Source organism: Lingula anatina, chromosome 5, assembly GCF_051362555.1.
Source record: "Lingula anatina isolate TDL-2025a chromosome 5, LinAna3.0, whole genome shotgun sequence".
In the NCBI taxonomy this organism is placed as follows: Eukaryota; Metazoa; Brachiopoda; class Lingulata; order Lingulida; family Lingulidae; genus Lingula; species Lingula anatina.
The window spans coordinates 13,763,645-13,777,666 of NC_141771.1; the positions used below are offsets into that span (position 1 = coordinate 13,763,645).

General features: G+C 38.1%; 2 protein-coding genes across 5 annotated transcripts; both read left to right on the forward strand.

The window, feature by feature from the left end:
* The first annotated feature begins 1,421 nt into the window (after nucleotides 1-1,421).
* On the forward strand, nucleotides 1,422-7,337 carry LOC106154329 (acid-sensing ion channel 1-like). The gene is made up of 9 exons (XM_087014293.1): nucleotides 1,422-1,716; nucleotides 2,308-2,587; nucleotides 2,962-3,081; nucleotides 3,457-3,609; nucleotides 3,918-4,065; nucleotides 4,915-4,971; nucleotides 5,383-5,536; nucleotides 5,868-5,959; nucleotides 6,703-7,337. Exons 1-9 carry the CDS (start codon nucleotides 1,424-1,426, stop codon nucleotides 6,912-6,914), a joined length of 1,509 nt encoding a protein of 502 aa, XP_086870419.1. The 5' UTR covers nucleotides 1,422-1,423; the 3' UTR covers nucleotides 6,915-7,337.
* An 882-nt stretch (nucleotides 7,338-8,219) lies between these two features.
* Nucleotides 8,220-13,651, forward strand: LOC106154338 (sulfotransferase 1B1). 4 transcript variants are annotated; one of them, XM_013528656.2, is made up of 6 exons: nucleotides 8,231-8,505; nucleotides 10,238-10,412; nucleotides 10,939-11,274; nucleotides 11,616-11,704; nucleotides 12,300-12,471; nucleotides 12,731-13,644. In XM_013528656.2, the coding sequence occupies exons 2-6, from the start codon at nucleotides 10,247-10,249 to the stop codon at nucleotides 12,841-12,843; spliced, it is 876 nt and encodes a 291-aa protein (XP_013384110.2). In that variant the 5' UTR covers nucleotides 8,231-8,505; nucleotides 10,238-10,246; the 3' UTR covers nucleotides 12,844-13,644. The 4 variants fall into 4 exon arrangements, with proteins under 4 accessions (XP_086869891.1, XP_013384110.2, XP_013384112.2 ...); XM_013528658.2 differs by lacking the exon at nucleotides 8,231-8,505 and adding an exon at nucleotides 8,544-8,850 and having other exon boundaries at nucleotides 12,731-13,651; XM_013528657.3 differs by lacking the exon at nucleotides 8,231-8,505 and adding an exon at nucleotides 8,546-8,774 and having other exon boundaries at nucleotides 12,731-13,647.
* The last annotated feature ends 371 nt before the right edge of the window (nucleotides 13,652-14,022 follow it).

Sequence of the window (14,022 nt, forward strand, 5' to 3'; positions counted from 1 at the left end):
ATCTACCCAAATTTTGTCTATGTGGTTCAAAAATGGCGATTTTGCTGACCAAGGTAGCTGCTTATTCCCTTGGTTGTGTAAGTTGTCTTCTATTAAAAGTGTTCTGTGTGAACTGGCGATCTCATCGTGCAACCTAAAATTGTTGACTATCAAATGATAGTCAAGTGGTTCCCAGATTATTCCTTTATTTGACGTGGTTCAGGTGGTTTCAGGATGACTACCATTGGTGTTTTGGCACCGTGTGGTATCCACTCCAAATACTGACGCTGTGAATGACCCTAGTCACTTTAGACGTCGTAGGCTCTTCACGATGCCTGCAAACTTTGTTTTGACTGTTGAGCGGTACAGGTGAAATCTTACCTCAATACATAAAGCCAGGCGGCCATGGTCCCCAATCCATTAGGGAAACAGACAACGATGTTTTACTGTTTACAGTGGCTTCTTCAGCGGTCGCCTGGTATGCTAACCTGCTAAAACCAATTTGGTGTTCGGTTAGGGCCTTGAAAAACGCATCCTGGTAGCAATTTGCCCCTCATTCTGAACGAATTGGATGTTTTTTGTTAAGTTGCAGCATATCCGGAAGGACAGTGAGCCCTGTACCCTGGTAGTAAGATGTCGATACATTGGGTGTGGCCTCTTTGTAGGTACATCAGTCTGGACATAGCTGTATAAAACTGTGCGGACCGTTTCGTGTGACATACCGGGGTAATAATCTGTCTGGAAATGTCTTTTTCGTGTCATTCTGGCACAGATTAACAGTTTGCAAAACAATGCTTAACTCATTTTATGCACTGCAAAACCGACCGCCTGCATGCACAATTTCATATTCTTCTATGTAGTAGTTGCCAACAAATGGATACTTTTTTTGACAGAACCATACTTCGCGATGCCATGCTTTGACCAGCCAAAATGAGCGCTACCCAAATAAATCATTTGAAAAATGATCCCATTTTTACTTATAGGCATACCTTTGAAATTGAAATATTCCATATTAAATGTCAAGTCTGCATATGAGTTTTTGAGTAACTTGATAGGCCTTACTCTGAAGAAAACCTGATGCAGAGAAAGCAATCTAAGGTCTAACTAGAATACTGTAGGTGTCTTTCACTTTTCTTTGGTGATTATTTTGTTTAGTTCCAAATTTCTAAAACCTAATCCCGCTAGCTAGGCTTCTTGAACAGTGAAATACAATTCTGGTACCTATTGCTAGGGTGACAGTGTATTATCACACACAAATTCCACTAGTACCGGCTCTAGTACCGTGTGAATACAACTTATAAATTAAATATACATAAGCCATTTGAAGAAAGGCCTTGGCTTTTTTTTTAAAGTGAAAGGAAACTGGTTTTCCGTCCGTCTTTGTTAAGTTGTAATAGTCGAATTGGAGATTTAGGCGGTTATTTTATACGTAATTCAGGTTAAAATGACCTCGACAAGAAATGAAAAAGAAGACAAAGCAAAGGAGGAGCCGCATGTTTCCATCGAGACCTTTGCGACATCCACTTCTGCGCATGGCTTCGCCCGCGCCTATCAGAGTCGCCATCTTGTGGCGAAAGCAATCTGGACCGCTTTGATCACTGCGGGATTCATTGTCGCTGTGGTGCAGATATACTTCAGGTTTGCCGCCTACTTCAGATACGACACGACGACTAAAATAACCATGGTGTTCGCCAAGGAACTGCAGTTTCCGGCTGTAACTATTTGCAATGCTAACAAGTGAGTGGAGTATATATAGTGTCTGTTTGAGGTAGGCCAACAAATGCGTGTTTTGATGAAATATGAGGATTTTTCTTTTTTGGAAATTTAACACCTGTTTCTTAATCACCAGAGTATACTTTTAAAACTGTTGAGTCACCCTGGAGATTATAGATACATGTATAAAGGATTTCACTCGTTACAGTAAAAAAATTAAAACTGAAAACGGGTCGTTTGTGTAATTGTTTCAAATGTTTTGAATTTGGTATACCTTTCTGATTAAGAGAAAAGTTCCAAGAAAATCAGTCTGCGGTATATTTTTTTCTGGTACGATATCGTGGAAGCAAGATAAATCACCACAGGGTTTATAGGCCAAATTTTGCCATTGAAAACAAGAAAGGTTCATGTGTAGTTCTTTACTGTGGCCTGATTAACACTCAAGATATTGCTAAAATTGAAATATATATATATATATATATATATATATATATATATATATATATATATATATATATATATATATATAGCAGCTGACTGTCAAAATACTCTACCCCAATATTGGGCAAAATTCAATTATCATTTTATCCCATACATTATTGTTATTATTGTCAGGTACATGTTGAACGCGCTGAATGACGCCGACTTACACTTTCTTGACTCTGTGATCCCATATTTGAAACCCCACTTCAGTCGTCGCTCCAAGTTCCACAATCCCCGCGCCCCCTCTGACACAGATATCAACAGCACCAGTCAAGGAGTCAGTTTGGAAGACATGTTTAATTCCATGTACCCCAATGGGTTCCAAATGTCCAATTTCACACGAGAAAAGGGGTGGAAGATTAACTGGCTCAATCTGATTTGTTACTTTCGAGGAACGCTGTGTAACGTGCAGGTGCTTATTTTGTACACGGATGATAGTATTTTTCCTTTTCTTAATTACAAAAACCTAAGACACAATACATTCTGTCTGTCTTATGTTATAGGGCGCATTCAGAGCAAATTGATCCACGGACTAACAGATCAGCGGATCAACTTTGGTTGTGAATGCGGATATAAACAGACAAATGCTTTCTATACAAAAGAACAGCTAATTTTTACAACACATACATGTACATAGCCGTTGATGATAGCACACGTTTGATTCTGCTCCTTTTCAATACATTGTAAATAAGATATTTACATACATTAAGTATATTGTACAAAAGCCGTTTCTTAACTGAGGCTGTTTGCTTATTTTGTAAAAAATACTAACCCTGTTATTTTAAGGACTTTACTCATGCTTTCACGTCTTTTGGGAACTGTTACACGTTCAATGCTAATGGAAGTAAGTACCAAGATCAAGAAGGGATCGGGAATGGACTCCATTTGGAAATAAATATCCAACAGGTAAGGGTACAAAACGCTACATGTACAGTGTATAAGCTAAAACAAAACAAGAAAAAAAAATTACTCTTCCCATCATGCCCCATCACCGTCTTCCTTTTAAATGGTTAAAGACAGATATACTTCAGTTTATTATTAAAAGGTTGGGAAAATACAGCGGACCTAAATATTCTCCATCCATTCTTTTTTATCCGCCGTCTCAAGAATTATACCCTTATATCACCAATCTTGAAGTAGAATGACAATGTTATTCACAACAGTTACAGATGCTGTTGGCATAAACTTCATGGCGCGTCGTACATTTTGTTGGGCGCGGAATGAAACTAAAACGCTTACGAGTCACGTATGGGCACCCCTATTCCCCGTTATACATTTCAGTATTTATACAGCAACAGTTTGCTGCGTGGGGATGATTTGGACGCCGGGATCTTCTTCCATGTGCACAACCAGTCCGAGCCACCGTCTATTGAAACCAAGGGACGCGCTGCCGCCCCAGGATTTCGCACCTACGCAGGACTCTCTAGACTTGACGTGGGCACATTTATATGATACACTTTTGATCGTCAAGATATCTTCTTGCTAACGCTTTAAATAATTATTCTGTAAAAAGAAAAATCTGTGTCATCCCTTTTGAAAATCTGAATCCAACAGAGAGTGACATTTTGAAATATTGGTGACATAAAGTAACATATTATTAATCCAATGCGATACATTCGTCAACTTGAATTAACGACACAAAATGTATCTTCTTATAAACATTTTTGTATTTTGTATAAATATCTGTACACTTTTTTATACCTGTTTTTCAATTTTTTATACTTTCCGCATTTTTTTCTTAGACTGACACACTGGAGCCACCGTACGGGCCATGTAACCAGTCCGCGTCTCTTCAATATTACGAGGTATATACGACCTCTGGGTGCATTATGGAGTGCAAGTTGAATCATATTCTAGAAGCTTGCGGGTGCAAACCGATGCAATACCCTGGTATGTAAGGGGAGGGTCAACGGAAGCTTAGACCCCATTTCCATGGATTTTAGATCGATCTATCCCTGTGGAGAGTCTCACTAGATTACTGTCAGCTTAGCCGGCTTTAGCGTCTGTCCCGCCTACTGAAAGCTGTAAGGGGGTAATTAACTATGGTGCGAGCTCGGCTGACTGCAATTTAGCGTGAACCCCCAGGGAGTTAGGTCGATCTAAATCTTAATCTCTGGATCGATCTAAATCTCTGGGAATACACCCTTAGAGTCAAACAATTAGCATTACATATTCACACAGCCAAAACAATAATTTCATGGAAGTTGTCACATTTCACTTCACAACGAAGGAGTATACTATCCAAAACCGTAAATCTACTCGTACATGTATAGGGTTGTTTGATTTCACAGTTTTCAAGTCATTCTTGTGATACAGATGGTTGATTTATTCTGTAACACTTAAAACAGAGTTTAAATACCAAAAGGAAAAATATATCATGCCTTAAGGACTCGGGGTTATTTATTGAAAATTTAAGAAAAAATCTATTTTTGGTGATTTAAAGACTAATGCGCCTTATATTTCGTTAGCGTACTCACATCAAGTATTTGGGTTCATGTTTACTGTGGAATTTTATTATCGTAATATTAACATTACCGACTGTGTTGTTCCCATTTGGGGGTCAGAAAAATACATGGCAACGCGACCGTTATAATATCAATTACATTATTCTGTAATGCATTACAATTGTGAATTTATTTGTTATTACTGTTTCCGTTTTCATGCAGTATTTTCTTCTTTTTAATGCCTTTTTATTTGACCTTTATCTGATTTAATTTTTTTACTTTAATTCCAATGCAGGAGACGCGAGGGAATGTTCTCTGGTCGAGAAAACGAAATGCGTACTGCCTGTTTTAGGTAAGTACATGCATCGACAAATAATAAGAATTACACATGAATTATTACAGCTCATCTACCTTTATTAAATTCATTAGTATTTTGTTCGAAATATTTTCAAAATCTATTGCACGCTATGGTCTTGATGAATATAGGATAGTCTCTCTCTCTCTCTCTCTCTCTCTCTCTCTCTTAAAATTCCACAAATTATTACCAGCTACAAAACTTACATACATAATCAATCTGAATTGATCTGTTGAAATCTATTTCAAGAACAGGAATGATGCTCATGTGTAGATGGCCTGTTATGTAAGGGTAAACGTTATTCTCATATTCGCCCCTTTATTTTTTCTTTACTTGTTTTAACTTCCACTCTTGTTTTACACAATCACCACATCGTTCTCTTACATTACAATTCTGATTAATTTTTAGCAAATATCAGACAGAATTTCACGCGCATGTGCAAGTGCCCCGTCCCCTGCCAGGTCGTGACGTATCAGACCTCTGTGACGTCAACCGCTGTTCCTAGTTTGAGCACAGTTGGAGAGTTGAACAACATATATAATATTGGCGAGGACAGTTTCAAGTACGAACAACCAAATCCAAGTCTGTCGTTTTTGAATGGGCTTATCCTAATGTCAGACTTCAGTAATACTTTCATGAAGCCTCTCCAAAATTGATTAGTGTGTGTGCGTGTGTGTGTTTATTAAACCTTTTTAAAAACATCCTGACTGTTTTATTATTCGATAAAAAACATAGTTATTCGATCAGCGCTTTTCTATATATTTCATAATATAATTTTTAAACGTGTGTAATGTAGACGCACTGACAGCACTGCTTTCGTCTTTTGTGTTCTTCATTTAGTTAAAATTCGTGTACATCTTTATGTTCATGTATACATTGTATTTTCATTATAGAAAGAACTTCGTGATCCTGGATGTTTATCTTGAGAGCTTGAACTACATCCACAGTGAGCAACAGCCCGCAATAGAGCCTGGCGCCCTCATCGGTGAGTACAATCATTCTGATTATTATAGAGGCGAGTGTGTTTACGTTTTTAAATTCTAAATGAAAAAGGACTAAGCACGTTTCAGTGAGCCATGGGGCTCATTCCCAATACAACTATAGTTCTACGTAGGCGGAACCAACTCCAAGGGGACTCTTGCTGAATGCAATCAGCTAAACAGACTAACACGCGCCTTTTTATATTCTACTCGACGCCGGGAGAAAGCGTGTTAATCAGTTAATCTGATTGTATTCAGCACGATCTCCAGGGAGTTGGATCGATCTACGTAAAACAGTTGATTCTTTGGGAACGAGCACATAGATCAAGTCCATTTTCAAGTTGTGGTACTCGTGTTGGAAAGATATTATTTTAGATGACCAGCTTGAAAAAATATATAAAAAAGGATCTCTTTTCTATTTGATGACAGTCACAAATTTACAACTTTATTTCAATTTGAATGCAAGTTTAATTGATAACGATGGTCGAGTTATTTTTAACCTTGTTGAAACATTGCATTTTTTTATGATAACTGTTAAATTTTGATAGGTCCTAGTTGACATAAAATTTATAATTATCGAAAACGTTCATTGTCCGAGGTCGTTGGTTACAGCAGTGAGTCTGATCTAAAGTGCTGTATTAAAAACTTAAAAGAACAAGATCAAGAATTCTACCGATGCGGTGTTTTTACTTAAAAGTATTAGCCCTATCCCATTCTTTTATTGAATATCTCCTTTTTTCTATTCAAGGTGACATCGGAGGACAGTTTGGGCTTTTTATGGGCTTCAGTTTGCTGACCATTGTCGAATTCATCGAGTTCGCTATTCTGACCGTTTTTGCATTTGTATGCTACCCTAAAACGAAACCAAAAGTGGGCGTTGCTGTCGAAGATGCCCATGAGAAAGAGAAAAATGACAACAATAAAAACCGATCAGTAGATTATAAAGTCTTCTTTAGATGAACCAGAAGCGGTGCCGCCCACGGAAAATGCATTTATTAATAATTGCCAGTAAGACAAATGGTAAATGCATATACGTGTACCAGCAACAAAATTTTCAGGAAAGGAAAAACTAAAAAAACATAAAACATTGCACGATTGTTTAAAATGAACGACAAACAACTCTGAAGATAGAGACAGTTACGGAAAGAGAAATACTCTGAAAAAAGATATAATGTAAATAGAGCGAGTGTGGATTTGACTACGAATGCTAATATTTGCCCAAAGCGTTCGCATTAGTGGCTGTTTTCACTGTGTTATTACAAATACTTCATTATTTCAGTGTTCAGTATCGTACAGTTCTGTAAACGCCAGCATGTGCTAGAGTTCACTTTAGGTACAAGTGCCTTTATGATTTGGCTAAAAAACATTTGGCAATAAATTATTTGCTCTTATTTATGATTATATTTATGTTTTTGAAGTTTGGAGTAATTGGAGGAGTCACTTACATTCATTAGAATAACACATATAACGTAAAAAAAGGTTAATGTAACACAGCAAACTATTACTCGAGGAAGTGGTCAAGCTGTCTACTCGTATACAACTACCACGCCCCTACCCGCCTGTCGATTCAACATTTTTTAAACGGACCAGTGACGACCCCTGTGGTCAGAGAGTATTTATCCCCCCTCCTCCCCCCCCCCCCAGTTCCCCTAACCACAACAGGATTAACCTACTCATGCGATCTGATTAGGATGTGTAAATAGTTCAATGTTGTGTTCAAGATATATGATGCATCACCTCTAAATGAACCTAACCAAACATTCCTATTTCACAAGTTCAACCCTGGCCTCAATACTACCGGGTTAGATAAGAACCTTAAATTTTATCACATGGCAAACAAGGTAACCCTTACAAATGATTTACCTTTGTTGCACCGGCTTGCGCGAAATCCTTTCCTTAAGCAATACGAATTAATGATTCATTAAATAAATTGGGTTCATATATAAGTTCATATTCACAGGCAAAATAAACGGATGGGTTGCAGTTCATAAAACTATCTACTTGATCAGATCTTTAAAATTTATATTTGTTTCTGTACCTTATGCAATTGCATGTACCCATAGTAATGCACAATGCATTGAAATACAAACATGTTAGATACTCAAAGACTGTATACTGCTTTAAATAATGTAGTAAGTATTAACAGCGTGCATGAATTAATGGGACTAGACAAATATAAAATAGCCAAAGAGACGAGTGCATGGTTTAGAATCAATATCGATCAGATCGTAATGACGTATTGTTAATGGGCGCAGCACAGTCCCATATTTTTTCTACATGTGATGAAAGGGATGGCCTAGATACACGCTGAACCTACCTCCACATTGCACTAAATGCATTTTGCATAATGGGGAGAAAAAAGGCGCCGTTGGGATCTATAAATAACTCGATCATTGCTTTGTAAAAGAAACAGCACAGTTATATACAGGTACAATAAACCAGCGGGGGACATTGCCGTGAAAGAAGCCGTCAGCCGAGGTCGTGTCGATACTTCCTCTTAACCGTAGGACCGAAATTGCCGGATAAATCTGTATTCATCATCTGAATTAAGGTAACTACTGATTAACCTTAAACACATTTAAAACAATACGAAACACACAGGTCAAATAGGCCTACTCTCACTTGAGTGGACCACTGCGGGTTATATATAATATTGGGCCAAGTAGACTTATTTCTGGCGTGTGTAGAGTTAAGACCGTTTAAGACCATCTCTCCACTTTATATTATATACGGTATAACAGACCTTGAAGGGACAGGACCTCGGTGTGAACTAGCAGGTGATGAACGATGACTGAAATATTTCCTTAACAGACTGAGCGGGTGAGTGCAAGTTATATCGACTTTACAGAAATCTTGCAGGAGACAGTTAAATTGACTATACGGTGCACCCTGAGACGTGAGTTTCCAGTGATCCCACCCGACACTCAGGGTCAGGGTGCATGGTGGTCTTGGTTTCTGTGATTATCGTGCATCTGATATCACGGTCGACCCTCTACCAGGGCCACTGATTGTGTTTTCACCAGATATTAACAGACGTGGCATGGCGTTATTTATTTTAATTTCTACTGTCAATTAAGCGATGCCTTTAAGCTTGAAATATAAGATGTCAAGCCATCAGTCAGATGACCTCTGTAGTATATATATATGTATAAAATAAAGTAGCCCGAAGCTACAAAATGTCCCCACGCAACATGGCCCAAAGTAGGTCATTGCTCAGTATAAGAGTACAGTGGCATAAAAAATGCCTTTACTTTGCTGCATGCAGGCTTGCCGCAAATAAGATCAATGGTACAATTTTATATGACATGTATTGTACGAAACTGAAAATGACTACTAAGGGTACAGAATGTAGTAGAGAGAGACACGTTATTGAAGGCGGGCCCATGAACAGGGAACATAGGCAACAACCCCAAGAAATCACGATATTAAAAAACCGAATGCCACACATTGTGCTTCACATTAACCTATTTCAAATGGATTCGGTACAACTAAGATCTAATATACGTTTATTAGATCTTAGGGTAGAATAATGAGATGTGGGGGAAAAGGCTGGGGGGATAACTTCCTATGCACTGCGTCCTGCCCCTAGGGGTGAGGGGGTGTCGTGAGGGGGCGTCAAGAGGGGGTGTCGTGAGGGAGCACAATAAGTAAAAAAAACTTTCATCAGGTTGGCACTGATTTCAGTTCCACTGTAAGGCAACAAATGAGGTTCTAAAACGTATTAAATCACTGGCAACTACATTGTTGTGTAGTACATTTTGGAAAAGAGGAACTTTGATACTTGCCGCTTTTTGCGAAACAATTAAGTACACTCAAAAGAGAATTGCTAGTGCGAGACAAGCTTTTGTGAGCTGTGCATTGTTTGGTATTTTACGCGCTGTACCAAGAACAGTACAGCCGGGGCTATAGTGTCTACAGTGCGCGTAGCTAATGCGTACGTACTACATGTAGTAAAATGTCGCATTCAAAAAATGCCCCAGCTTGCTTGTCAGGCGCTCTTGAAGTACAGTATATGTACATTTCACATGTCAATTCACATGAAGAGATTTTTTGTCCTGTGGCAATTTTGCATTTCATATAAACCTTTATTCTATGTTCTCCTTATTTGAATTAAGGCTTAATCGTTTTATTACGAAATGTGAAACTATTAAATATATTTTCAAATTTTCAAAATTGATTGTTATTCAACTGTTTACTTATCATCATCATCACCATCATTAATATCGTTATTATTATTATTATTATTATTATTATTATTATTATTATTATTATTCTACACTCAGAGAATCACCATGGCGGGAGAGAGATTCACTGGAAATAACGGAAAGGGTATGTTGGGGGTGTGTATAGACGGAGAATACTTTCCAGCTTTTCCGAATGTGGCTGAGAATATCAAACAGCTTCGTGGGATGGAGATACACAAGGACGACGTGATTGTGACTGGTTACCCGAAGGCAGGTGAGTGGCCACGTGCCCGCGGTGGAGTGGGTGCATAAGATAATGTTGAAAACAGAGTTTTTTTTCTTGTTATGCAAATAATAAGCACAGCATTCTCGTAGTTGCTTCTTCTGGTGAACGTTTTCTCTCTCTCTCTCTCTCGCACACACACTCACAGGCGTCTCGTTTTTTGTACTTTTTTAAATATTTTGTACTTTTGGCCTATGATTATTAAAGCAGTCTTATACGCACCCACTTCAAATAGGCCTAATATAGGCTACCTGTAGGCCAACAGGTACGTTTACATGTATTGCACAAAGAAACATGTTACCACATTATTTAATATTTCATCAGAAAGAGTTTTCTTATGTGGAAATCCTTTTAAATTGAAGTTTTTTGTAATGTTTCAACAAAACATGTACATGCATTTTACGTTTCAAACATTTGCAAAACGTGTTCTCTTAAGTTTACTAGGTTTAAAACGTAGGCCTATTGCAGTAAGGTACAGTTTTATAAATAGATTGGAGATGAGTATACTGTATTCCAGGTCTACACTGGGTTTGTGAGATCGTTCACATGTTGCTATGCAACACAACACAAGTCAGCAAATTTGTCACTGGCAAGGCACCGGAAGTGGTTCTCCACATGGAAAAAGTCTCGTTACAGGATCTCGATAATCTCGCAGCACCGAGAATAATGTGGTCGCATCTCCATCACGACCGGTTGCCACGCGACATGGTGAACAAACATCCAAAAATAGTGCACATCGTGCGAAATCCAAAAGATTCAGCTGTGTCCATGTATTATTTTTGCAAACGTCTTCCTTTTGTCAAGTTTGATGGAGAGTGGGACGATTTTCTTGAGATGTTCATGGATGGCAAAGGTAAGTACATGTACATGTACACGTGGTCGTACTATAAGATATTCATTAAGACCAAGGATGTCGATTGAATTTCTTGGTAAGACGGAGTAAGATTGTAATTCTAACATAAATACTATACAATACTGTACTTGTTCAAAGAGTTTTAGTTTGTCATAATTTACTAAATTTGTCATAACTTACTAAATATTCTTTACTTAAACAAATTTCTTCAATCAATTCATATATCTAATTGACATGTTGTTTAATGACTTATTTATTTCTGATGTATTCGATATCTCCCTTTTTCTGCTCTATTATTTATTTATTTATTTATTTAAGAGTACATGTATCTATTTTGAAAGTGTTATATGGATCCTGGTTTGACTACGAGGCCGACTGGCAACAGAAAGAAACCAACGTATTTAACATTTCTTATGAACAGCTGCGAGAGGTGAGAAGTTGACATACATGTATGAAAATATCATTTTTTCTAATAATCGGTCTGACCAAATCTGCAAGCGACATATGTTTTTTGTGATGATAGTTTATATGGAACACCTTAATTTTCGTACAATAAGAATAAACACTTTTAGAGCACAAATTCCATTGCTGCATTGCACATTGAGGGCATTGCTCTTGCGTGGGCGTGGAGAAGTTATGGCCAATTGAATTAGTTCTGTTTCTTTTACCCCATTTTACTCCATTTTTTGCTCCTTGACACGGTAAAGTGGAATTTAGCTATACATGTGTGTTTAAGAAGAGGAGGAGAAGACAGACAGCGGAGAAACGAGGAAAGAATTTATTTAGAGGAGTTTAGAAAGAAAATTTTTAAAAATTTAAGACGTTTGTTTAAATTTATCTATGTCTCTTTTAACAATCCATTAAAATTTTTTAAAAATTGAAATACGTCGTGGGTTGAGTCTACCAATGTCGAACTTCAAGTGTATGATTTTCCATCCTCCGGCTCCAAATAAAAGTGTGCGCAGCTCTAAATATATGAACTTTTTAACTGTTGATAGGAAAAAGAAAGATTTTTGTTTCTCCAGGCTCCACTCCAAGTTCTCCCGGGTCTCTCAGCCTTCCTGGGCTGTGACAGAAGTCCCGAGTTCCTGCAGAAAGTTGCAGAAGCCACGTCGTTTGAGAACATGAAGACGGTGAAAGAGGAACAGATGAAGGCTACCCCGCTCCCATACAAGAACGGAGTTTTATACAGAAAAGGTAAAGTTGTTTGCGATCCCACTTTTTCTCATTTTTTACTTTTCCGTGCAACTGGTACAGTTATATTGTGAATATGTCTTATGTATGTAAAACTAGTATATATGTATAATGGTAATCGATACCAAATATTGAAAACCCGCCCGTATAGTTTTAAGCAGTCTAGCCTTCTAGTGTCGTCACTTAGTCTAATTCTGGACTACATGTATGTCAGCCCTGCTAAACAGCTAAAAAAGATAACCGTGTACAACTCTTATTTCAGCAACCGTAGGCGACTGGAAGCACCATTTTACGGTGCATCAAAATGAGCGTTTCGACGCTCTGTGGAACAAAAAGATGCCCGGTGCAGGGTTTTCTTCCGTCATAACGAACTAGTGCGAAACTATAGAGACCATTCCCACAGATATTTAGATCGATCTATCCCCCAGGGGAGTCTCACTAGATTGCTGTCAGCTTAACCGGCTTAAATGTCTGTCCCGCCTACTAAAAGCTGTGAGGGGGTAATTAACCTTTGTGCGTGCTCGGCTCCCGGACGCTGACAGCAATTTAGTGTGAACACACAGGGAGTTAGGTCGATCCAGATGGATCGATCTAAATCTGTGGGAACCCAGTCTAAAGACGTCACCGGCTGTGCACAAGCGAAACGTTATGTCTGTGACGTCACGTACATCCCGTAGCAAGTGGTTTGAGGTCAAAAGACCGTATTCCTATGGCGAAGGTTCAGCGGCAAGATTACTATAAGCCATCGTTCTGGTGGATATTTGCACGGTACTTTTTATCACAGCCAGGTAAAAAAAAACTCTCGTTGGCAGATGTATCAAGTTAGCACCAAGACAAATATAGATATGATAATGTATAAATGTATTAAAATAAAGATGACTTCTTCACAAGCCTTTCGACGTTAAATATCATCAGCTCTTCCTTTACTGGAGCAAATGGTGTACCAACATTGAAAATAACACAGTATTTCTCGAATGTGTCAGCCACATATATTTTGTATATTTTGCACAGTATTTTCATGTTAGATTTGCAGTATAAGGTCAATGTGATTAAACTCCCAAGAACGAGGTACCTTGAGAACATTGATAATTCTGACATCTTGTCTCTTTTCAACAAAGTACACTTCAAATGACACCGAGTAACTACATATCTTGGTTTTCTTCGTCCCAAATGTGCCCATTACATATGGCACAGGTGCCGTGCTTACTTATAATTCCATTTTGGTGATCCTTTCGATGCACACTAAAATGACTAGGCCTACATATAGGAATAGAATGTGCCAAACAAGAAGATGGACCGAACCTGATAATACCAGCTAGAGGCTGTATTGGCCTCAATTTACAAATTGTTAGAAGATTAAGAAGATGGAGAATAACTCTTAGACCTATAGATCTGCTTGGCAGCGCAACAGGCACAATAATAACAAGTAAGAACGGTTCACTTTTGATCATATTGAGAATTCATCATAATCATCGTGTTGATTTGGTTGATAAATAAATTGTTCAATTTGAAACCGCTTCTACAGATACATGTACATAGATCAATTTTAATTGG

What these genes read in the sequence shown, in the direction of transcription:
- LOC106154329 (XM_087014293.1), top strand. Translation starts at nt 1,424, where the DNA reads ATGACCTCGACAAGAAATGAAAAAGAAGACAAAGCAAAGGAGGAGCCG. An exon ending in CAAACCGATGCAATACCCTG is followed by an intron (nt 4,066 to 4,914) that starts GTATGTAAGGGG and finishes ATTCCAATGCAG; the next exon opens with GAGACGCGAGGGAATGTTCT. An exon ending in ATTGGCGAGGACAGTTTCAA is followed by an intron (nt 5,537 to 5,867) that starts GTACGAACAACC and finishes TTTTCATTATAG; the next exon opens with AAAGAACTTCGTGATCCTGG.
- LOC106154338 (XM_013528656.2), top strand. Translation starts at nt 10,247, where the DNA reads ATGGCGGGAGAGAGATTCACTGGAAATAACGGAAAGGGTATGTTGGGG. An exon ending in GACTGGTTACCCGAAGGCAG is followed by an intron (nt 10,413 to 10,938) that starts GTGAGTGGCCAC and finishes ACTGTATTCCAG; the next exon opens with GTCTACACTGGGTTTGTGAG. An exon ending in CGGAGTTTTATACAGAAAAG is followed by an intron (nt 12,472 to 12,730) that starts GTAAAGTTGTTT and finishes CTCTTATTTCAG; the next exon opens with CAACCGTAGGCGACTGGAAG.